At 47.3% G+C, this 24,319-nt stretch overlaps 1 protein-coding gene across 1 annotated transcript; it reads right to left on the reverse strand.

Moving 5' to 3' along the window:
* Window positions 1-9,052: 9,052 nt before the first annotated feature.
* Window positions 9,053-11,751, reverse strand: LOC128079448 (nucleoporin NUP42-like). Its single transcript, XM_052680675.1, has 5 exons — window positions 11,071-11,751; window positions 10,590-10,684; window positions 10,198-10,274; window positions 9,361-9,447; window positions 9,053-9,103 (listed from the first exon to the last, which is right to left on the reverse strand). Exons 1-5 carry the CDS (start codon window positions 11,613-11,615, stop codon window positions 9,053-9,055), a joined length of 855 nt encoding a protein of 284 aa, XP_052536635.1. The 5' UTR covers window positions 11,616-11,751.
* Between the last annotated feature and the right edge of the window lie 12,568 nt (window positions 11,752-24,319).

A 24,319-nucleotide genomic window follows, 5' to 3' on the forward strand; every position in this document is an offset into this window, starting at 1 on the left:
AGCCAGTCCCTGTGAGTGTCCTCAAAACAGAAAAGGAGGTAAAGGTGGGTGTAGGGATGTGCTTATGTAGGTTTCATGGACTCCTTAGGTTTCGTGCCATGATGACACGGCATGTCGTGCCCCTCTCAGCACCTGTGTGTGCCTGTGTGTCCCCTTTCTCTCGCTGTCAAAACCTGAAACCTTCAAAGAGGCCTGAAGCATCAGCAGCTGGTAAATCTCATGGTTGTATCAGAGGCCTTGGGAACCTGCCTCCTCTTGCTCTTTCAGTCCCAGAGCACTTATTGCTGGGAGCACTGCTTCTGTCTCCTGAGGAGCAGCAGCAGCAGAGGAACATCAGGCTTCCAGACCCAGCGGGGCACTGATGTCCAAGCACAGGGTCTCTAGTTGCTGTGTCCTCACCACTTCTCTCCCCCGTCACTTTCCAAACACGGCACAGTGGTTTAACACAGCCTGTGGCTAAGCACCACCCCTTCCCAGTGGGATGAGGGAGAGAACTGGAAAAAAAAACACAACCACAAACTAGAACTCGTGGCTTGAGATGAAACTATTTACTAAGATAGAGGAAAGAGTTATAGTTGTGACTACATGTATACAAAGAATTATAGTTATGACTATATGCATACAAATGCATATAACAAGTGATGCACAAGCAGTTGCTCGCCACCCAGCTTGCAGACAGAGCAGGAAAACCTGAACCCGCACTGCAGCAGTCCAACTTCCTCCAAGCTCCTGGTGCCTGGATGCCCTGACGCAGCACTGGGCAGGACTGAGGCCAGCACAGCACTCCTGCTCATCTTCCAGCTCATTGGACAGCTACAAATTCAACTTACATATTTCCCCCCTCCACCAAACCACGTGCATTTTTTCCAACAGAACTAGGCTTTCACTTCTGATTGTTTTGCCATTAAGGCAGGAAACCAACAGCAAGGTTAATAAAAATCTGAAGGTTATGGATGGCGAGCACTTCATCAGAAAACGATCAGCTGTTGTCCTGGGATCTAGACCTTGCTCTAGAGACTCCCTTGGATATTGTTTTGTTCATTGACTGGTACTGCAGGAGGCCTGGGGCAGCTCCCAAGAGCACTGCCTACATGGCAACCAGGCTGCTCCTTGAGAATGAGTCCGATGAGGGGAAATTCAGCATCGAGAAGGACCTCGCCAAATCCCAGTGCACCCTGACAGTGGGCAGACTCACTGCACAAGATGCTGCTACCTACTACTGTACCAGATACCGGTACAGGCTGGGGGATGAGCTGCTGGAGATGAGCTCTGCGGAGGGACCTGGGTGTCCTGGTGGACGACAGGTCGGCCATGAGCCCGCAGTGTGCCCTTGTGGCCAAGGCCAAGTGGGGTGCATTGCACAGAGCGTGGCCAGCAGGTTGAGGGAGGTGATCCTCCTCCTCTGCTCTGCCCTGCTGAGGCCTCATCTGGAGCTCTGCGTCCAGTTCTGGGCTCCCCAGTACAAAACAGACAGGGATCTCTTGGAAAGAGTCCGGCGGAGGGCCACCGAGATGGTGAGGGGCCTGGAGCATCTCTGCTATGAGGAAAGGCTGAGTGAACTGGGTCTGTACAGCCTGGAGAAAAGAAGGCTGAGAGGGGACCTGATCCAGGTCTATCAGTATCTGAGGTGCGGGGGGCAGAATGGCGAGGCCGGACTCTTTTCAGTGGTGAATGGAGACAGGATAAGGGGAAACGGCCAGAAACTGCAGCACAGGAAGTTCTGCACCAATGTGCACAAGAACCCCTTTACAGTGAGGTGACAGAGCACTGGAACAGGCTGCCCAGGGAGGTGGGGGAGTCTCCTTCTCTGGAGATGTTCAAGACCTGCCTGGATGCCGACCTGTGCGACCTGCTGTAGGGAACCTGCTTTGGCAGGAGGTTGGACTCGATGATCTCTGGAGCTCCCTTCCAACCCCTACAATTCTGTGATTCTGTGATTCTGTGATAATGTAAGGCAATACGATATGCAAAGGAGTCACAGGTGATAAATCAAGCAAAGACGTCCGGACTGAGGATGGGACCGTGACTCTGCGGTGGCCCGTGTTTAACCTTCCCAGTTCCTTCCTGTGGCATGGGCAACATACTTGAGATGGGAAATCCCCTGCTGACCATCAGCCGCGGTCTCTGACTTGTGTCAGAACTTCACACCAGCTCTGGCCTACTGTGCCAGCTGCTCAGAGCTACAGGAGGAACCGTTTGGCGACGCTGAGGATTCCTGGGTCCATCGACGGAAGCAGTTTTGTGAGACAAGGAAACTGTGAGGCAACACATGCAGTAACTGCTGCTGACAAGGTACATGACACAAAGCCATTACCTGTGGGGACTTCCACTCGGCTGAAATAACTGCCTTGACAAGAACCTTCACTCTGTGGACAGATGCTAATTGTGCTTTTGGGGTATGGACTCAGCACCAGATACCCCAAGGAGACCAGCACAACCCAGAGAGCCCTCAAGTGCCTTGCGCCGTCCTGACATCTTCCTCAAGCCTTCAGAACCTGTACAGATAACTGGAGAGCTATCAGGAGTGCGCTTAAAGAGGAAGAGCCCAAAGTACATTTAACGAGTCTATTTATTTATGGATGTTTTCTCTGCTATTAAAGGCAAATTCAGGCAGCACGTTGCAGTCAGCATTCATCCCAGGCGTCTCCTAATGAGGTTTGCTCTTCTACGGTGTGGACAAACTTCCTTATGGACATTACATAACATCTTTCACACCTACAGCCTCAAAACAAACAAACCAACAAAACAACAAAAACCCTCATCTATATTGACTTGCACACTGCCAGTAACAACCCAGACTGTCCCTGTACAGATTAGCCATGATGTCCCTCCATCTCTGCACTGAATGATCCATACTAGGTTATGATAACTCTCTTTTGTTTAAATCTCTTCTTTGATGGTGATCACCACAGGATTTTCCATGCCCCCTGAACATCTGCTCTCTTCCCATCAGCAATAGACCATGAGGTCAAACACTGGGCAAACAGAGATCTCTGCTGGCTAAGCGTAAACTTCCAATTAATTAATGAACTTCTGACCCTCCCTCCACACTTGGTCCTTGTTTCTGGACATCTGCCTGGCCTCCCTTACATAGAGACAAAATCATAAGGAGGACAGAGGGGAGCACCTCGATGCCTGCCTGTCACACCCCAACCTTCTCACGGAGTCAGACAGTCCGGCCTTGTGTAGAGGCCATGGCTTCTTTGATGCTTGTTCAATCTGTTTTCTTTAGCTGGCAGTTGCTTATCCTAACAGAACAACCCTACGAGATGTTTGCTATGTTTGTGGTACTGGGAATGGGAGGGTGGTTGGACTGGATGTTCTTGCAGGTCGTTTCCAACCTTGCGATTCTATGATTCTATGATGCTAATCCCTAACGCTATTCCCACATTGCTTGGAACATTTAACAGCTATTGCAGGTTTGCAGGAAAGACTTATTCACATAATTCAGCAATTATGTTTCCACAGCATGCAAAACTGAGCTACTTCCTGACAACAGGTCATCAATGTTCCGGGCAGAGCACTTCGAAACAGTGCTTGTTTCCGTATCGCCTGCTTGAAGATCGACACAGGCAACGGCCGCTGAAGGAGAACGAGTCCTAGCACACTGAGAGCAAAGGAGAGAAGAGAGAGAAAGCAGAGAGGGCTCAGCACTCCCAGCCGGGCTGGGCAGCAGCTGCCGGTGCCAGCATCACAATGGGCAGCAGCCAGCACCAGCCACGCAGTCATCGCATCGCCATGGCGCCATTTGTGACACAGGTCCCGTGTCCCGCGGTGGGTCCCACATCCTGAAGGAGCATCTGGGAGAGAGCAGACACATCTGAAGGATGAGCTCCGGCATGGCTGGCGCCAACAAGGAGCAACCTGCCGGCACCAGGTGGAACGGGAGGAGCGAGGTCGGCCCCGCAGCGGGGCACGCCTGCAGTCCGACATGCAGCGACACCAAAGGTACACGGGGCCACGGCCGACACAGGAGTGGTGCTGAAGCCACCCCTGGCATGGAGGCGACCCTTTCCATCTGCTGCCTCGCTCCCACCTGGCAGCGGTGGCGGTGCCAGGAAGAGGCAGATCAGAGTGTGACCTGCTTTTCCTTTGCCCTCCAGAGAGAGTCGACGTCTAGGAAGCAGTGGCCGCCTACGTCCGGGAGCAGCTCCTGGTGCCGAAGGTGTGTTGGCCGACAGGTTCATCGTCTCCCTATGCGGCTCAGCCTGGACTTCCTCGGAGTCTTCCTCTTCGCAGAAAGCAGGAGACTCCCCCAAAGTTTCTCTCGTGTGTATACCAAGGTTTTTTTTTTGTAGGTGGTGGTGGTGGGCTGTGGGCCGTCCATTTTTTTTTGGTGGTGGCGGTGGTTATTTGGCCTTTTTTTTTTTGGTGGAGGTGGTGGTGTGTTTAGGGCTGGATTGTTTTTGGTGGTGGTGGTGGTGGGCTGAGGGCCGGATATTTTTTTTTGGTGGAGGTGGTGGTGGTGGACTCAGGGCCGTTATTTTTTTGTTTGGTGGTGGCGGTGGTGGGATGAGGTCCGGACATTTTTTTTTGGTGGTGGTGGTGCTGCTTCGGCCTTTTTTTGGGGGGGGAGGTGGCGGTGGGCTCAGGGCCGTCCATTATTTTTTTGGTGGAGGTGGTGGTCATTCGGCCTTTTTTTTTGGTGGTGGTGGTGGGCTGTAGCTGACCTTTTTTGTTTGGTGGTTGTGGTGCTGGGCTGTGGCCTGGGCTTCTTTTTGGTGGTGGTGGTGGGGGGCTGAGGGCCGGTGATCGTTTTTGGTGGTGGTGATTCGGCCTTTTATTTTTGGTGTTGGTTTTGGTGGTGATTCGGCCATTTTTTTATTTAGTGGTGGTGTTGGGCTGAGGGCCGTTTTTTTTTTTTTTTGCTGGTGGTGGTGGTGGTCATTCGCCCTTTTTTTTTTTTGGTGGTGTTGGTGGTGATTCAGCCATTCTATTTTGTAGTGGTGGTGGTGGCCTGAGGGCCGGCCATTTTTTTTTGGTGGTGGTGGTGGTGATTCGGCCTTTTTTTTCTTGGTGGTGGTGGGCTGTAGCTGGGCTTTTTTGTTTGGCGGTGGTGATGGTGGGCTGTGGCCTGGGCTTCTTTTTGGTTGTGGCGGTGGAGGGCTGAGGGCCGGACATTTTTTTTTTGTGGTGGTGATTTGGCCTTTTTTTTTTTTTGGTGGTGGTGGTGGTGATTCGGCCATTTTTTATTTAGTGGTGGTGGTGGGCTGAGGGCCGGACATTGGTTTTGGTGGTGGAGGTGGTGGGCTGAGGATCGTTTTTTTTTTGGTGGTGGTGGTGGTGGGCTGAGGGCCGGTCATTGTTTTTGGTGGTGGTGGTGGTGGGCTGACCGCCGGACATTGTTTTTGGTGGTGGTGGTGGTGGGCTGAGGGCCGGACATTTTTCTTGGTGGTGGTGGTGGTGGGCTCAGGGCCGGACCTTTTTTTGGTAGTGGAGTGGTGGTGGGCTGAGGTCCAGACATTGTTTGTGGTGGTGGTGGTGTTGGGCTGAGGATCGTTTTTTTTTTTTTGGTGGTGGTGGGCTGTTGGCCAGCCATTTTTTTTTGGTGGTGGTGGTGTTTGGCTGAGGGGCGGACATTGTTTTTTATGGTGGTGGTGGTGGGCTCAGGGCCGGTTTTTTTTTTTGGTGGTGGTGATGGTGATTCGGACTTTTCTTTTTTTTGTGGTGGTGGTGGTGGTCGGCTGAGGGCCGGACATTTTTTTGGTGGTGGAGTGGTGGTGGGCTGAGGTCCGGACATTGTTTTTGGTGGTGGTGGTGGTGGGCTCAGGGTCGTTTTCTTTTTTGGTGGAGGTGGTGGTGGGCTCAGGGCCGGTCATTTATTTTTTTGGTGCTGGTGGTGTTGGGCTGAGGGCCGGTTTTTTTTTTGGTGGTGGAGGTGCTGATTCGGCCTTTTTTTTTTTTTGCGGTGGTGGTGGGCTGTTGGCCGGCCATTTTTTTTTGGTGGTGGTGGTGGTGATTCGGCCTTTTTTTTCTTGGTGGTGGTGGGCTGTAGCTGGGCTTTTTTGTTTGGTGGTGGTGATGGTGGGCTGTGGCCTGGGCTTCTCTTTGGTTGTGGCGGTGGTGGGCTGAGGGCCGGACCTTTTTTTTTTGTTAGTGGTGGTGGTGGGCTGAGGGCTGTTTTTTTTTTGGTGGAGGTGGTGGTGGTGATTCGCCCATTTTTTATTTAGTCGTGGTGGTGGACTGAAGGTCGTTTTTTTTTTTGGTGGAGGTGGTGGTGGGCGCAGGGCCGTTTCTTTTTTGGTGGAGGTGGTGGTTTTGATTCGGCCTTTTATTTTTTTTTGGTGGTGGTGGTGGTTGAGGGCATTTTTTTTTTTGGTGGTGGCGGTGGAGGGCTCAGGGCCGGTCATTTTTTTTTTTTTTGGTGGTGGTGGTGGTTTATTTATATATTATGTAAATACTATAGTATAAAATATTTATTTAAATTTCATCAAGGCATATGAAAATAACCATGCCTTCAGAATTAACTTAGATGCTATGGAATTAAGGCTTATACCTTCAGAATTAACATAGAACCTATATAATTTAGACATATACCTTCAGAATTAACTTTGATGCTATGGAATTAAGACATATGCCTTCAGAGTTAACTTATACCCTACATAATTTAGGAATATGCCTTCAGAATTAGCTTAGATTCTACATAATTAAGGCATATGCATTCAGAATTAACTTAGATGCTATGGAATTAAGGTATATGCCTTCAAAATGAACTCAGATCCTATTCAATTAAAGGCATATGCCTTCAGAATTAACTTAGATGCTATGGAATTAAGGCATATGCCTTCACAATTAAATTAGATGCTATGGACTTAAGGCATATGCCTTCAGAATTACCTTAGATTCTACATAAGTAAGGCATGTACCTTCAGAATTAACTGAGACCCTACATAATTAAGGCATATGCCTTCACAATTAACTTAGATGCTATGAAAATAAGGCATATACATCAGAATTAACATAGAATCGATATGGAATTAAGGCAGATACCTTCATTATTAATTTAGGTGCTGTGGAATTAAGGCATATGCCATCAGAATAAACTTAGGCCCTACTTAATTAAGACATATGCCTTCAGAATTAACTTACATCCTATGGAATTAAGGCATATGCCTTCAGAATTAACTTAGGCCCTACATAATTAAGGCATATGCCTTCAGAATTAACTCAGACCCTACATAATTAAGGCCTATACCTTCAGAATAAAGTTTAACTCCCAAGGAATTATGGCATAAGCCTTCAGAATTAACTTAGATGCCATGGAATAAAAGGCATATGCCTTCAGAATTAACTCAGATCGTATGGAATTAAAGGCATAAGCCTTCAAAATTAAAGAAGATCCTATGGAATTTAAGGCATATACGTTCAGAATTAACTCAGATCCTATGGAATTAAGGCATATGCCTTCAGAATTAAATTAGACACTACATGGAATTTAAGGCATATGCCTTCAGAATTAACTTAGATGCCATGGAATTAAAAGGCATATGCCTTCAGAATTAACATAGAACCTATATAATTAAGACATATGACCTTCAGAATTAACTTTGATGCTATGGAATTAAGACATATGCCTTCAGAGTTAACTTATACCCTAAATAGTTTAAGGAATATGCCTTCAGAATTAACTTAGACCCTACATAATTAAGGCCTATACCTTCAGAATTAACTTACATTCTACATAATTAAGGCATATGCATTCAGAATTAACTTAGATCCCACGGAATTAGGGTATATGCCTTCAGAATTAACTGAGATCCCATTGAATTAAAGGCATATGCTTCACAATTAATTTATATGCTAAGGAATTAAGGCATATGCCTTCAGAATTAACTTAGACCCTACGTAATTAAGGAATATGCCTTCAGCAATTAACTTAGATGCTATGCAAATAAGGCATATGCCTTCAGAATAAATTAGATGCTATGGAATTTAGGCATACGCCTTCAGAATTAAAATGGATTCCACATAATTAAGGCATATACGTTCAGAATCAACTCAGATCCAATGGAATTAAGGCATACGCCTTCACAATTAACTCAGATCCTATAGAATTAAAGGCATATGCCTTCAAAATTAAATTAGATTTTATGGAATTAAGGTATATGCCATCAGAATTAACTTAGACCCTACATAATTAAGGTATATGCCTTCAGAATTAACTTAGATGCTATGGAATTAAGGCATATACCTTCACAATTAACTTAGATACTATATAATTAAGGCAGATACCTTGAGAATTAACTTAGATGCAATGGAATTAAGGCATATGCCTTCAGAATTGACTCAGACCCTACATAATTAAGGCATATGCTTTCACAATTAACTTAGATGCTATGGAATTAAGACATAAGCCTTCAGAATTAACTGAGATCCTATGGAATTAATGCAAATGCCTTCAGACTTTACTTAAAACGTACAAAATTAAGGCATATGCCTTCAGAATTAACTTAGATCCCATGGAATTAAGGAATATGCCATCAGAATTAACTTAGACCCTACATAATTAAGGCCTATACCTTCAGAATAAAGTTTAATCCCATGGAATTAAGGCATATACCTTCACAATTAACTTAGATACTATATAATACAGGCATATGCAGTCAGAATTAACTCAGATCCTATGGAATTCAGGCATATGCCTTCACAATCAACTTATATGTAATGAAAATACGGCATATGCCTTCAGAATTAACTTAGATTCTACATAATTAAGGCATATGCTTTCACAATTATCTTAGATCCTAGGCAATTAGTGGCATATGACCTCAGAATTAACTTAGACCCTACATAATTAAGGCATATGCCTTCAGAGTTAACTTAGATGCTATGGAATTAAGGCATATTCCCTCAGAATTAACTTAGATCCTTTGTAATTAAAGCCATATACCTTCTAATTCAATTAAAGCCTATGGATTTAAGGCATATGCCTTCAGAATTAACTTAGGTGCTATGCAATTAGTGGCATCTTTCAATCCACGCTTAAAGCAAAAACCCACGTGTGCCGACCAACTGAACGGAACTGAGAAACTGAACCGAAGCAATGGCAGCTTTAAACAAAAACGCTCAGGCTGCTGTCTGCAGACAGCCTAGAAGCAGGAATCTGATGGGCAAGAAGGAATTGCCATCACCCAACCCCTGGAGCTCTCATTCTCCTCTGCCTTGTTCTCCTTTGTTCCATGGCTCTATCTGTGTCGCTGCTTTGGCTCAGTCTGCTCTCTGAGCACGGAACAATCATCTGTGCTGAAGTCTGAACCCTGAGCTCTGCCTAAATGGGAATCCTAAGAAAAACCTTCACTCGAGATTGAAGAGAAAAGCAACATCAGGAACAGAAGTATTTCACCTTTCCTTAACGCTTACCATCGATGCTGTTCTCCAGGCGTTTAAAACCTTCAGCTCCTGCAGCCTGGTTCTCCATTGCTGCACATACTGATGGACAGCGTTTATCTAAACGTGGGAGGACACAAACATGCTTTTGTTAAGCATGGCTTTTGGTTCGTTCTTATTTGGGTCTTTCCCCTTTCCCCTTCTTTCTTTCCCCTTCTTTCTTTCCCCTGCTTTCCCCTTCTTTCTTTCCCTTTCTTTCTTTCCCTTTCTTTCCCCTTCTTTCCTTCCCCTTCCTTCCCCTTCTTTCTTTCCCCTTCTTTCTTTCTCCTTCTTTCTTTCCCTTTCTTTCTTTCCCCTTCTTTCTTTCCCCTTTCTTCTTTCCCCTTCTTTCCTTCCCCTTCTTTCCCCTTTTTCTTTAAAAGAGGGAACAAGAGTGATCTGAGCAACTGCAAGGAAATTTCAGACTGGACAATTCAGGTCTTGCCCCACTTTACGAGCAGAAACTTCTGCTTTGGATAATACGTTTTGTACCTGCATCATTGGTGAGGCCTGCGCCTCAGTTATCAGGAAGAGGCAAGGAGCATCATAGACCTATTTGAGTCAGGAGGAACCTTTAAAGCCATCCGACCCAACTCCCCTGCAGTGAACAGGGACACCTATGGCCACACCAGGTTGCTCAGTGATGGCAAAGCCTTCAGGCCAGCAGCTCCTGCTGTTTTCTACTCGCTGCACAGAACAGTGAAGGTATGAGGGCGTTCTTACGTTCCCCTCGAGTTGGGCATTCGCTGAGTCAAGAGCGGCCACCTGAAGCACAGGAACCACTGCTACCCTGAACGCGTCACAGAAAGCTCAGTTGTTCCAAATACTTACGTAGAGTCCTGTGCCCTTCTTGGCTCTGCAGATGTAATACCCCAGGTGCAGCTCCTCAGGGGAGATCTCTGGAAAGTCTGCAGGGAGGCAAACAATCAGCATGCTCCAAAGGGAATGCAACACAAACACAAAATTGCCCTCTAGAGTTACACAAGAAACTGCCCTTGCTGCACCGCCTGCCACCAGTCAGCTCGACTTGGAGACACAGAAAGGACTCCTGGTGCAACTTCAGGGGTGCAAACACACCAAGGAAATACCGTAATCCAGTGCCCCTACCTGTTGCATCGCAAGGCACGTCCTCACCTTGCAGTGCTTCCATTGAGGCACAGCAGTGTGGACAAGGATGGAAATGCAGCCTGAACAGTAGCAGCACTCCTAAAAACGGGACTGACCTGAAACATTAGGCTTGCCCTTCTCAGGACAGTAGCATGAAAACATCCACTGTCCAGAAGATTCCCAGGTCGCCATGTCTTCTGCTACCCAGTCCCTAGAAAACACAACATGACAGCAAAGGAAGAAATCACACAGTCAGAAGCCACAGGGCAAAAAGCAAAGTCAAACTCAAATAGCCAAAGCCGCGCCAATGAATTCCATAGGACGCTGCTCAGAGGGAACAGCTGAGGAATGCTACAGCTATCTTGAAAGACACAGCAGTCGCTCTGCTGGACACACAGATGTCCGACAAAGCGTTTTATCGTGAGTAAATCACATCAGGTCTGGAAGAGAAACAAAACCCCCGTGCTTCCTATGGTCCCCCCCCCACGTCCCACCTTCCATCCCCCGGAACGCATCCTCTCCATTATCCAGAGGAAGCCAGTAAGCACTTCAGCAGCTCGTTGCGAGCGCTTCCCAGGGGACAGGGCCGTCACTTACACAAGTCTCTGCTGTTCATCTCTGTAGTCACCAGCCGGGTTTGCACCGCTTAATGCAGAGCTCGCTTTCTGCAAGGACGCTGCGCCTTTCTTGCCTGCAGCTCCAACACCGGAGGCACCAGAGAGTCCTGCTGCATCGCGGCTGCCACCCGAGGAGCTCTTTGGGAGCGCAGGAGGCTGCACAACGGCTGCAGGAGCGCCCCGTCCTCCTGCAGATCCTCCTTTGTGCTGCAGCTTGGCTGGCTGGAGAAGGTTTGTGTTTCTCCGGGCACGAACAACACGTCCTCCATCGCCTCCGGTGTGCTGGATCACGGCTGCCTGGTTAAGATCTGTGTCTGTCAGGGTAGCATCACCCAATCCTTTCTCAGCTCCTTCCGTGTGCTGGATCACGGGTACCTGGCTGAGGTCTGTCTTTGTTGCAGTAGTGCCCCCCCATCCGGCTCCACTTCCTGTCGTGTTCTGGAGCACAGACGGCTGGCTGAGGCTTGTATTTGGTGGAGTAGAATGTCCTGATCCTCCTACTGCTCCAGCCTCGTGCAGCATCATGGGTGGCTGGCTAGGATCTGTGTCTGTCTGGTCACGAGATTTAGATCCTCCTACAGCTTCTTCCTTATACAGGGACACAGCTGGGGGGATAGGATTTGCCTTCCTTGGGGTGCCAGCACCACATTCTTCTACAGCTCTTCCCCTCTTCCCGTATGCAGCATCACGGGTGGCTGGCTAAGCTTTGTATCTGTCGGTGCAGCATGTCCCGATCCTCCTACAGCTCTTCTCTTGTTCTTTAACATGGCTGGCTGGATAATGTCTGTATTTCTCGGGGTAGCAGCACCCTGACCTCCCACAGCTCCTTCTGTCAGCTGCACTATGGATAGCTGGCTGAGCATGCTGGTTATCTGATCAATGTCTGCCGATCCTCCTACGGCTCCTCCCTTATCCTGCATCATGGAGGGCTGGCTAAGATCTGCATTTCTCTGAGTGTTTCTGGGGGTAGCAGCACCCCGACCTCCCACAGCTCCTCCCTTGTCCTGGATCATGGGTTGTGAGAATCCTCCTTTAGTTTTTTTTTGGCTCAAAGCTTGCTTCCTAAGGTTTTTCTTGTGATAAGACTCTGAGTGACTTGTCAAGGAGGCAACTGATGGGTGCTGACTGTGTGACAATCGATATCGCTTTGGGAACATTTGCAAGCCCCTTCCCCCAGAGCTGCTTGCTCTGTAGAAGAGCGGAAGAGAATGCTCAGGAGTGTTTATTGGCGGAAGATCTGGCCTGTGGCCAAACCGCTCCAGCTAAGTATGGAAGGCTGGGGGATGATACCATTGTATCTTGCGAAGGCAAGATGCAAGTTGGTGCCTCCCTGCTTCCTCTTATCTGCTGGCAAGGCCAGAAAGATAAGAACAAAGGAGGTTCCTGCTGAGATCCCAGAGCCAGAAGCTGCCACCGCAAGGAGAACTGACTCAACCACCTTGGGTTTGATGTGTCACTCAAAGGAGAGCTGATTCGACCACTTTGGATCTGAGCTGTCACTCCAAAAACAGCTGACTCACACTTTGAAGTATTGAAAAAGAGCCATCATCACCATGGTCGTCGTCGTCGTTGGCAACAGGACAACAATGCCTGACGACCCACCACTACTGAGGATCAAAGACTGAACTACGAACCACGCTGGATCCACGGTGGTGACTGTGTCCCTCTTGCTTCCTATAAAGACTCCTTGCTTCTTCTTTTCTATCTTTTCTATCGCCCTCCTTCCCTTCCCCCATTACCCTAATTCTTAATAGTGTCCGTCCTCCCCTTCCCCATTTCCCTGATTAAGATTTGTAATAAACTGGTCGGACCAACATTTGAACCGTTGCTTCTTAATCTCACACCGGGTATATAGATAATAAAAGAACCTCCTCTCCCTCCTATAAATTGGAGCGAGACATTTATTTAATGGCGTAGTCGTTGCAGGATACCCGCTGTGAGAGTGTTGTCCTTCCAGATATAGTTTGAAACTTTTTTCTTCTGTGTGCACCTCCTGGAGTTGCAAGGAGCGATAGTTTTGAAAATTCAGACGTGAGTCCTTCTCCAGGAAGACCGCTCCATATTCTGAAACTTTACCTTTCGTGTGTGTACCTCTCGGGGACGTATTTTGAATACTTGCATTTTGTTTAATACGTGTGTGCCTCCTCAGGAAGACCTCTCTGGTTATTTGGTAACTGAAGTGCGAAACTTGAACCTTTTTGTGTGTGTGTGTCTGCATGCACGCGCCTCTTGGGGAAGAAAGGAAGTGATATTTTGTTACTTAAACGTGTGTGTGCCTCTCCAAGAAATTTTATTTACTCCATTGAAACCTAGAAAGTTTTGCTTTAGCGTCACATTTTTTGTGCTCCCCCAAAGAAAGGGGGGAGTGATTGGAGCATTTGCATTTGTTTAGGTGTGCTGCATCTCCCTGGGAGGAGAGATAAGGAGTCACTCGAGCTTTTGAATACGTACACCTCCCTTAGTGTAGGCCTTTCATTGTATTGAAAAAATGAGCTACAGCATTGCCAACATGAAAAGTGAAGATGTATTATTTGATCTTTTAGAAAAACATGGTGCTCGACCCTCTTTATCAGGTTTGGATTGGGCACGACAGAACTGGTATAACTTGCAGAGTGTTTCGGACCGTATTAGTATCCTGCAAAAGAATGCTCGTACTCGAGCTGGAAAAGGAAAGTCATTTATCTGTGCAGTACTAGGTTCTGCTCTGGTTGCAGCCACAGAATTCTGAGACCAGCAACTTCAGGCAGAAACCCAAACTATACAAGCACTGCAGGAATCGGTTAAAGTAACACAAGAATTGGTGAAAACTCTGCAGAATCAAATAGTGAACCTTGAGGAACAATTAGAAAGAGAGAAATGTAATTCGGCTTTGTTGCAAATTGCTTTTAAGGAACTGCTAACGTGTAAGCATGCCAGCCATACCGTCACCCACAGTTCGCCTCGAGAAAAAACTTTTCCTCAGGTGGAACTACCAGGAATGAAGGAAAAGCTAGATAAATTAGAAACTCCAATAGCCCCATTGCGTCCTTTGATAAAAACTGAATACGCATTCGGTAACAGTGAGGATCTAGATCCTCAAATGAATGTTAAAGAAATTCCCTTCTCAGTCACTGAACTGGCGAAATTGAAGAAAGATTTCAGCCGCTCTCCAAAGGAATCTGAGACAGAATATGTATGGAGGGTGAGTCTCACTGGTGGCGACCAGATTCGGTTAACAGAAAAGGAAGCAGAAGGTGTGAGAATCAAGTGTTGTTTCTGCATTAGAATTGTATAATATTATTTTTATTTTATGATCTCCACTCTCATAGTTCTTTTTGGGAGTCCCTCTACTTAACTTGGGGAAGATCTCTGATAAGTTTACATCACTTATCGTATAGACGAACCTTCCCAGGAACGCATACTCTGTATATAGGTGTATATATGTATATTTTGCCACATACACTGCAAGAATATCCTTCATGAGAACAAGCCATGGCAGCCCGAGGAAGAGCCTGAAGAAACATTGGGAAGGCCTGACATCATCCCCCAGTGCTCTTTGTTTAACGATGATGACTTTAAAGAAAATCGCCATATCAACAGGACAAGGAGAGCACCGAGACATCTTGGATGATTACTGACTGGCACCAGATAACACATAAATTAACAAGTAAATAGCAAATGTAAATTCTTCTGATAAGATTGTGAACCTGGAGTACCCAGCCAGTGGGGAAACAGGGGAGGGGGAGGCAAAGGGGAGAAAACAGGGTATAAAGGCTGTCATGTTGTGTCCATAGGCGCGCTCCTACTTGTGGGATGCCTGCCATTGCAATCGCAAATAAATTCTGCTTTTATCAGAGATACCGTCCTGACAAAATTACTGGGATTATTTCCAGCAATTTGGGGGCTCGTCCGGGATTATTATCGCCTCTTTGAGAGTTTCCCTACTGCCCTGCACAGGATAGGTGCACCCCGCTGATTTCAGCGGTCCTGTCCGGGTGCTGAGGTGACTCCTTGGTACAGCCGATAAAAAACCGAGACTGTTTCATAAAGGACGGACTCTGTAAAAGTCAAGGGGCAGGGAGGCACGGGTGTTGGCCATTGCGACCCGGTAACTTCGTGCACGGACCAAGGTAAGGGGATTTAACTCTTTCCTTGGGGTCGGTTGAGACTCTTGAGTGTGTGTGACTGAGACGCGCTGTCAGTGCGAAGCGAGCGCTGAGTCCCGACCTGCGGCTCCACTGTGCCGCGAGGGGCGACGGCCAGTAGCATTCTGGAGGGATGGGTAATAGGAGTTCTGAGAGCAGGGGAAAAAAGGTCCCCGGAATGGTGCCTAGAGAGAGCCAGCCCCTGGGAGAAGTGCTTCAAAATTGGAAAATAACCCCCAAACTAGGAAAAGAACAGGAAAAAAAAAAATAATGTTTAAATACTGTATACAGTAAAGAGGGAAAATCATTATTTTGACCAAAATAGGAGTCTGAAGAAAATTGGGCCTATCAGACTTTGTATTTATATGTAAACAGTAAGACTCCTTTTTCTGAAACAGAATTGGCTTAGGTCGCTTAATGAGTGCAAGAAGTAAAGAAATGTTCCTCGCGAGGAGTCCAAGTTCAAAGGAAATGGGAAAGAAAAGCAGAAAGATCATAAATGGATCCCTTAGATAACTTCCCCCCTTTAATTTCTAGAGCAGTGCAATTTCTAAAGCGGCGGTGACCTCTCCAGAGGAGGAGAGTGGGTGCTGCTGATCTGTGCAGGGTCCTGGAGAGAGGATGCGCTCTCAGTTACTGAGGGAGTTGGAGTCATGCGAATGGGACCTGGAGAGTTTTCCTTTCTCTAATGCTAACCTTACTAACACTTCACTTTGTCCTCTTAAGGCAGTCTTAGGTAAAAGGGAAATAGGGTATGGTAATGCCTGCTGTTTTATTACTAGAAGAGAAGTTAGGAGTTGCAAGAAGAATTCCTTAACTGAGGATCCTATAAGTGTAGCAGAACAATTAGATCAATTTCTAGGGCCTAATTTGTACTCATGGATGGAAATGATGTTTATCGTTGATATGTTGATTATTGGAGAAGGAGGTTGGCAGCTGTGCAAGTGTGGGAAATGAATACAGAGGGAAGGTTGGGCTCTGGAGGGAGGCAGAGAGAGGAAGGATCCTGAGGATAAATTGTACTGATTATTGTCACTGTGTGATTGCTAAATGTTTATGTCCTGAAAGTGTTGTGTTGTGTGATGTCGTGTATGAGGCTGTCATGGAACAAGGGGTGTCTAAAGTGATATGAGAAGACCCCTTGGGTTGTATTTTGGCTCACTGGAGAAACGTTGTTGGTGAGCCAGGGGGAATATTGAATAAGAAACCAGGAACGTAAATGGAGTAATGGGACCAGTTGTATAATTGAGTGCCCTAATCATGAGACCAAGTGCTGGGTGTTTGTGGAAGTTGAGGAATTGTGTTGTTTGATTTGTGGATTTTGAAGGCACTGGGAGAAACTGTCTTAATGGTATGTGGAAATGCAATTGTTAATGGTATGTGGAAATTATGTGGAAATGCAGTTCTTAATGGTATGTGGAAATGCAGAAATGCAATTTTAATGGTATGTGGAATTGCAGTTTTAATGGTATGTGGAATTGCAGTTTTTAATGGTATGTGGAATTGCAGTTTTAATGGTATGTGGAATTGCAGTTGTTAATGGTATGTGGAATTGCAATTGTTAATGGTATGTGGAATTGCAATTGTTAATGGTATGTGGAATTGCAGTTGTTAATGGTATGTGGAAATGCAGTTTTAATGGTATGTGGAATTGCAGTTGTTAATGGTATGTGGAATTGCAGTTTTAATGGTATGTGGAATTGCAGTTGAGGGTACAAATAGTGGAATTGTGGAAAAACAAACAAACAAACAAACAAAATGGCAAAAAGGTGAAGGAAAACAGTGAGTTTGGGATATTGGAGTTGGGCCGGCACGAGAACACATCTCCGCACACAGCCCCACTGCAGCCTGTAAGAACAACTTGGAGTGGGAGAAAGAGCTGGGGGCTGGAGCCTCCTGCTGTGATGTGAAGGGTGCAGTGCTTGTGAATGGGGATGGGACGGGACAGGGAGTGAGAACAGCCGGCATCTGCAGAGCTGGGGAAACCCGACATCCAGTGTGAGCACTGGGAGCCTGGGGAGAGAAGGGGGTGAAACTGAAATATAATGTTAGTAATGTCTGTGATGATGGGAGTTTGGAAAGTGAAAAGGGTTTGGGAAAAACAAACTGAGGAAGGCAAAGTTGAGCAAGGTTAACAGGGATGTCCTCACCTAGAAGAAGAGGTGAGGGGAGCCTGGAAGGACTCAGGGAGAGTTCCACCCTGCCAGGACTGAAAGCAGCAGGGGAAGCAGGCTGAAGAGGTTTATTTTCTGGTACCTCTGGGTGCATCTTATCTGTGCTACATCAAGAACTATTACCCGTAGATGACTTTTGTAATAGTTGTAGCAGCTACTGGCAAGAGAAGTTTACTTTTTTTTTGGACCAATTAAATACAGGCTAGGAGAACAAGTAGGAATACATAAATTCTTGTACATGCAAGGTTCTCCAAAACGATTATTTGGGCATGACATGTTAGAACAGTTGAATGTAGATTAAATTCAGTAGAGACGATTGGAACTGCTTGTCAAGCAAGAGCAATGGACTGAAAATCTTAAGTCTGGCTTTAACACAAACTGGGAAAAGCAATGCTGTACTGCCAGAAGTTACGTAAATCCTACATTGGATATAACACAGGATGGCAGGCATCAGGGATGCCTGGCAGAGCCAAAAATGCAGCCCAATGAAAGTTAAGTTAAAGATGGGAGCCAGCGCAACCAGGGTAAAGCAATGCCCTGTGAGGATACAAGATTGTAGGAGGATAAAAGAAATAAAAATATTTTATTTTTTTTTAAATTTTGGATTACTAATTGGATAGAAATCCAAATACGACACCCAATCTTGCAAATGAAAAAATTGGATGGCAAGAGCTATAGTTTGGTATAAGATTTGAGGGCAATTAATAGAAAAGTTGAATATATACAACACATGGTGTATACCTTTATTAACCAAATTAAGGAATAAGCAGGTGGAATTTACCGTTCTGGACTTGAAGTGCACCTTTTTCTGCCTGGTTTTGCAAAAGAAAGTCTAAAATTATTTGCCTTTGAATAGAAAAACTCAAATATGGAGAGAAGAAAAAAAATAATAATTAAAAGTAATAATAATAATAATTCAGTTAACCTGCACAGTGATACCCAGGGTTGTGAGAACAGCTCAGTGATTTTTGAGAACTGGTCAACTCGTGAGCCTGAGATTTGGGTTCACCATCTCACAGTGGAACTTTACTGCAGTGCGTGGATGCTACAGTCACAAAGGACTGTGTGCAATGGATGTGAGCTTGCTGAATTTCTTGATTTAAATGGCTGTCAAGTTTCTCAACAGAAAGCACAACTGATCAAAGAGAAGGAAGCAACTTGCTGAACACCCAGAACGCCAAGGCAGAGCTGCCTCCAAGCCAGCAGTGTGTGACTGCATGGAGGCTGTCTGTGCAAGTTGGTCAGAGCTACAGGAGGAACCGTTGGATGATGCTGAGGAGTCCTGGGTTCATCGACGGAAGCAGTTTTGTGAAGACAAGGAAACTGTGAGGCAGGACATGCAGTCATTGCTGCTGACAGGGTAATAGAAGCACAGCCATTACCTGCGGGGACTTCCACTCAGAAGGCTGAAATAATTGCCTTGACAAGAACCTTAAATATATGGACAGATGCTAAATGTGCTTTTGGGGTGGTACCCACTCGTGGTACCATCTGGAAAGAGCAAGGATTGCTTACACACAAGGAAAACAAATTCAGCATGATGTAAATCTACCAAAGAACATCATGGCTGTTATACATTGTAAAGAATCACAGAATCACAGAATCACCTGGGTTGGAAGGGAGCTCAAGGATCACGCAGTTCCAACCCCCTGCCCAGCAGGGCCACCAAACATCCACATCACATCAGGTTGCCCAGGACCCCGTCCAACCTGGCCTTGAACACGGCCAAGGACGGGGCATCACAGCCTCCCTGGGCAGCCCGTTCCAGGGCCTGACTGCTCTCCTTGTGAAGAACTTCCCCCTAACATCCAACCTCAATCTTCCCTCCTTCAGCTTGGAATCTTTCCTCCTTCAACTTGGACAGTAAAGGACATCAGAAGAGTGACACTGTACAGGAAATTGAAAATACGATGATGGATCAGGTGGCAAAACAGGCAGCTGAAGGAAAAGAAATTGGTGAACGGCTTTAATTCCAGACGGTAAACTTGAAATACCTGAACCTTAGTCAGAACCTATAAGGTACTCTAGAAAGGATAGGAATCTAATTAATGAAGGGAAGAGGGCAAGCTGACAGATGGGTGCATACCCAGATGGACACACTGTTGTGCCCGTTAGTATTGTATAGAATTTGGTTCTAAGGGAACATAATAAAACATGGGGGGTACAGACCCCAGAAAGTAACTGTACAATCCTAGTACCAGGAACAGGGTGCAAGTGGGGCTTGTTGGAAAGGGAACCTTCCAGGACAACAATTGCAAATTGATTTTTTTTTGAACTGCCAGGAAAAATGAGGGTTTTGATATATGCTGGTTCTAACCAATACCCTCTCAGGGTGACCAGAAGCATTCCCTTGCAGGACCAATAGAGCCAAGGAAGTAACCAAGGTGCTTTTGCAGGAGATTATTCCAAGGTTTGGGTGTCCTGCAACGATACCCTTCAACCAGGGAATTCATTTTATTGCAGAGATTGTCCAACAGGTCAGCAAGCATTGGGAATAAATGGGCAATTGCACACAGCACACAGAACACAGGTGAGAGGTCAGGGGAAAAGACAAAGTGTCTGATTAAATCACAGGGTGTAAAACTGGGACAGGAAGCTGGACTGTCCTGATCACAGTTGTCGCCTTTGGCTCTCCTTAGTACCAGAACAAAACCTAGAGCCAAAGAGGGGTTAAGTCCTTTCAAAATACTGTACAGAAGGCCTTATGTTGTACAGAAGGGGATTTCTACCCAAGTAGGGAGCGAAATACTAACTGAGCATGGGATAAGTCTGCAGGAATGGCTTTGAGAAACTGGTTCTAGGAACTAGAGCCCAAGGCCTTGATAGGGCTCGATAAGATGTGTGTAACAAATCTCTTTTAAGATTCGCCCCTGGAACCAAGGTGGGTTGGTCTGTTCCAGGTGCTGCTGACATCCCACACAACAGTAAAAGCACTGTGGATGCATCATACTAGAGGTAAGAAGGTCCCTTGAACACAATGAGAACTGAAGTCAGCTGGGCCCTCAAAATTGTGAATCCAAAGACAAGAACGTGGGCTTTTGTAATTGTTAGAGATGTTGATTTGATGAGTGCAGCATTTGATGTAAATACTTACGTATCTCTTGTGACAAACATCATTGCATATCAGTATTGCTTGGTATGTGGGCAAGCTAAGGATTTAAACTTTTCACTTCTTGTTGTCCCTGATGATTTTAAGGTGAGAAATCAAACTGTTGCAGGGTTTGAGTCACTGTCCTGGTGGGTGATGATCAACAAGAATGTAGATTGGATTAACTACATCCGTTATAATCAATGGAGATTTGCAAATTATACAAAGAGTGCAATGAGGAGAATTGCAGGACAGTTAAATGCCACAAGCAGGATGGCCTGAGAAAATAGCATCTCACAGAATCACAGAATCACAGAATCACCTGGGTTGGAAGGGACCTCAAGGATCACGCAGCTCCAACCCCCTGCCCAGCAGGGCCACCAAACATCCACATCACATCAGGTTGCCCAGGACCCCGTCCAACCTGGCCTTGAACACGGCCAAGGACGGGGCATCACAGCCTCCCTGGGCAGCCCGTTCCAGGGCCTGACTGCTCTCCTTGTGAAGAACTTCCCCCTAACATCCAACCTCAATCTTTCCTCCTTCAACTTGGATCCATTTCCCCTCGTCCTGCTGTTCTCAGCCCTTCTGAAGAGTTTTCTCCCCTCCTGGCTGTAGGTTCCCTTCAGGTATTGATAGGCTGCAATGAGGTCACCCCGCAGCTTCTCTCCTCCAGGCTGAACAAGCCCAACTCCCTCAGCCTGTCCTCATAGGGGAGGTGCTCCAGCCCCCTAATCTTATCTCCTTATCTAATCTCCTAAGATATGATACAAGAGTGTATATATAACGCTGGGTACCCGTTGTTGCACCTTCATCCCAATAACACAGCTCTGGATGACATAATAATGAAGGCATTGCAAGGGCTTGGTGCCACCCTTGTCGATGAAGTGGCAGAAAAATCAGGAATAGATACTTCTGTCACTGGATGGTTGGAGTTCTGGTTTGGTGAATGGAAAGGGGTGACTGCATCCACATTTACTTCTTTGATAGTAGAAGCAGGAGCCCTGATGGCCATTGGTTGCTGTGTTTGTGAGGAGACTAGTGGAGTTATTGATCAAGACAGCACTATTGAAGCAAACACCAATGGAGCCATTACATTTGGATAAAACGATGGTATTAGAGGAGATGGGAGATAAAGTGAAGACAAGGGAGACGTCTATAAAAGTGAACCTTAAAAAAAAAAAAGTTGCAGAAATCAACAATGTATAAAAAAAGAAAAAGGGGGTAATTGTGGGAATCAAATGTTGTTTCTGCATTAGAATTGTATAATATTATTTTTATTTTATGATCTCTGCTATCATAGTTCTTTTTGGGAGTCCTTCTATTTAACTTTGGGAAGATCTCTGATAAGTTTACATCACTTATTCTCTAGACGACCCTTCCCAGAAATGCACACTCTGTATATAGGTGTATAGATGTATATTTTGTCATATACACTGCAGGGATATCCTGCAGGGGAGCAAACCAGAGAACAAGTCATAGTCTGCCCGAGGAAGCACCTGAAGAGACACGGGAAGGCCTGACATCATCCCCAGTGCTCTTTGTTTAACGAAGACCTTAAAGAAAATCACCACATCAATATGACAAGGAGAGCACCGAGGCATCTTGGAAACAACAGGATGACTACTGACTGGCACCAGATAACAAATAAATGAACAAGTAAATAGCAAATGTAAACCTTCTGATCAGATTGTGAACCTGGAGTACCCAGCCAGTGGGGAAACAGGGGAGGGGGGGCGGCAAGGGGGAGAAAACAGGGTATAAAGGCTGTCATGTTGTGTCCATAGGCGCGCTCCTACTTGTGGGACGCCGCCATTGCAATCGCGAATAAATTTTGCTTTTATCAGAGATACCGTCCTGACAAAATTACTGGGATTATTTCCAACAAGAGCAACTGGGGACACGTGGAACACAGCTGCAGCTACCGGCTGGAAATTGACAGCCACCGCCTGGGGGAAGCTGGAGAGCCTGGCAGCCCCCAGCCCCACCTCTGCCTTCGCTCTGCCCTCCAGCATCCATCGGGGGATGGAAGAGAGCCCAGCAGAGCGCAGCCTTGGGGGCAACCGAGACGGACCACCGCTGCCTGGGGGAAGCCGGCTGACCCTGCAGCCCCCCGAGCATCAGCACCACCCTCCCACTGCCCTCCACCATCCTTCGGGAGATGGGAGCAACACCCCCAGGCTGTCAGTTTGGGGGCACCATCCATCGCACAGCCTGGAAGCACACCAAGACCCCCAGCCCCCCAAAGTACCACCTCTGCCCTCCCACTCCTCTCCATCATCCTTTGGGAGTTGGGAGCAACACCCCCAGGTTCTCAGTTTGGGGGCACCATCCAGCAGCCGGTCTGGGGGCACCATCCATCGCACAGCCTGGAAGCACATCGAGCCCCGCAGCCCCCAGCCCCCCCCACAGCACCACCTCTGCCCTCCCACTCCTCTCCACCATCCATCAGGGGATGGGAGCGGCCCCCCAGGTTCTCAGTCTGGGGGCACCATCCATTGCACAGCCTGGAAGCACACCAAGCCCCCCAGCCCCCCCCCAGCACCACCTCTGCCCTCCCACTCCCCTCCACCATCCCTCAGGAGTTGGGAGCAGCCCCCTCGGGGGGGGGCATCGTGCAACACCTCTAACAGCACTGCCTGGGGGAAGGACGACAGGCACAGCAGCCCCCAGACTCCCCCAGCATCACCTCTGCCCTCCCGCTCCTCTCCACCATCAGTCAGGAGGTGGGAGCGCCCCCTGCGGGCGGCTTTGGGGGCATCGCCTGACAGCCAGAGAACCACCGCTGCCATCCATGGGGCTTTCCACGCTGCGCTGTGCCAATAAATACAAATTACCATCACAATGATCCGCGCTGTCCTGTTGTCGCGTCGTTTCCCTGCCCGCTCCCAGACCCCGGTCGCTTTCCGTCATGCAGCTTCGCAGCCGCTCCGCTCCTGGGCTCCAGCAGTGGGAATTGAGGCAGATTGCAGAGGAAATCCCTGCCCCAGAGGCTGCGGTGCCCTGCGTCCCGTCTGGGGCAGGGGACGAGGGGGGCAGCTCCTTCCGCGCTGCTGCGTGAGCTTCGTGGGACAGCAGGCGCCGTGCTGCTCTGAGCAGCTCTGACCCCACCTATAATACATCGTATTTTTATTATGTATATGTAAATGTAATATGGAATAGTTCTCTATCCACGTAGGAGCAGGTTTTGTGGAGAGATAAACGTAGAGATAAGCAAACATAGAGATGAGCAAACATAGTGATAAACATAGAGATAAGCAAACATAGAGATGAGCAAACATAGAGATAAGCAAACATAGAGATAAGCAAACATAGAGATAAGCAAACATAGAGATAAGCAAGCAGAGCTGCTGGGCTTTCTGCCTGTTGCAGTTGCTTCTCAGCTCCGCAGTGCCAGAGGTGAGCAGTGCTGCCACCAAATGGACTTCGATGCGCGTCTCCTTTTTCTCCCCACCCAAAAACGCTCCTCTGCGATTGATCGCAGCGTGGCAAGGCCTCCCAGGAGCCCGGCATTGCATAGCAGGCCATCCCTGTCCTCCAGTATTAAGGAGTGTGACAGCTTGGGATGCATGGCATGAAGAGGCTCTTGGTGAGACGAAGGGCGAAGCCCAAATGAACGCCGGCATCACGATGGAGGAGCCACGTCCTCTGCCTGCTGCCCTGCCTGCGCCTCTCCCAGCTCCTGCTGCTCTTTGCAGATCTGCCCGGCGCGCGGCTCGTCCTCAGCCCCCATGGGCTCAAAGAACCCTAACCCTAACCCGAACCCAATGGGGGATCCTAAAAGGGAACCGAAATGGGGAACCCCAATAATGGGGACCCCAACCCCAATGGGGGAACCTAAAA

This window comes from Tympanuchus pallidicinctus, unplaced genomic scaffold (assembly GCF_026119805.1).
Source record: "Tympanuchus pallidicinctus isolate F22 unplaced genomic scaffold, pur_lepc_1.0 scaffold185, whole genome shotgun sequence".
Classification (NCBI taxonomy): domain Eukaryota; kingdom Metazoa; phylum Chordata; class Aves; order Galliformes; family Phasianidae; genus Tympanuchus; species Tympanuchus pallidicinctus.

Coding starts and splice junctions, on each gene's coding strand:
- LOC128079448 (XM_052680675.1), bottom strand. CDS start 11,615: ATGATGCTGCACGAGGCTGGAGCAGTAGGAGGATCAGGACATTCTACT. Junction 10,275..10,589: donor GGGCAAGCCTAATGTTTCAG/GTCAGTCCCGTT, acceptor GCCTCCCTGCAG/ACTTTCCAGAGATCTCCCCT. Junction 9,448..10,197: donor AGAAGGGCACAGGACTCTAC/GTAAGTATTTGG, acceptor TCCCACGTTTAG/ATAAACGCTGTCCATCAGTA.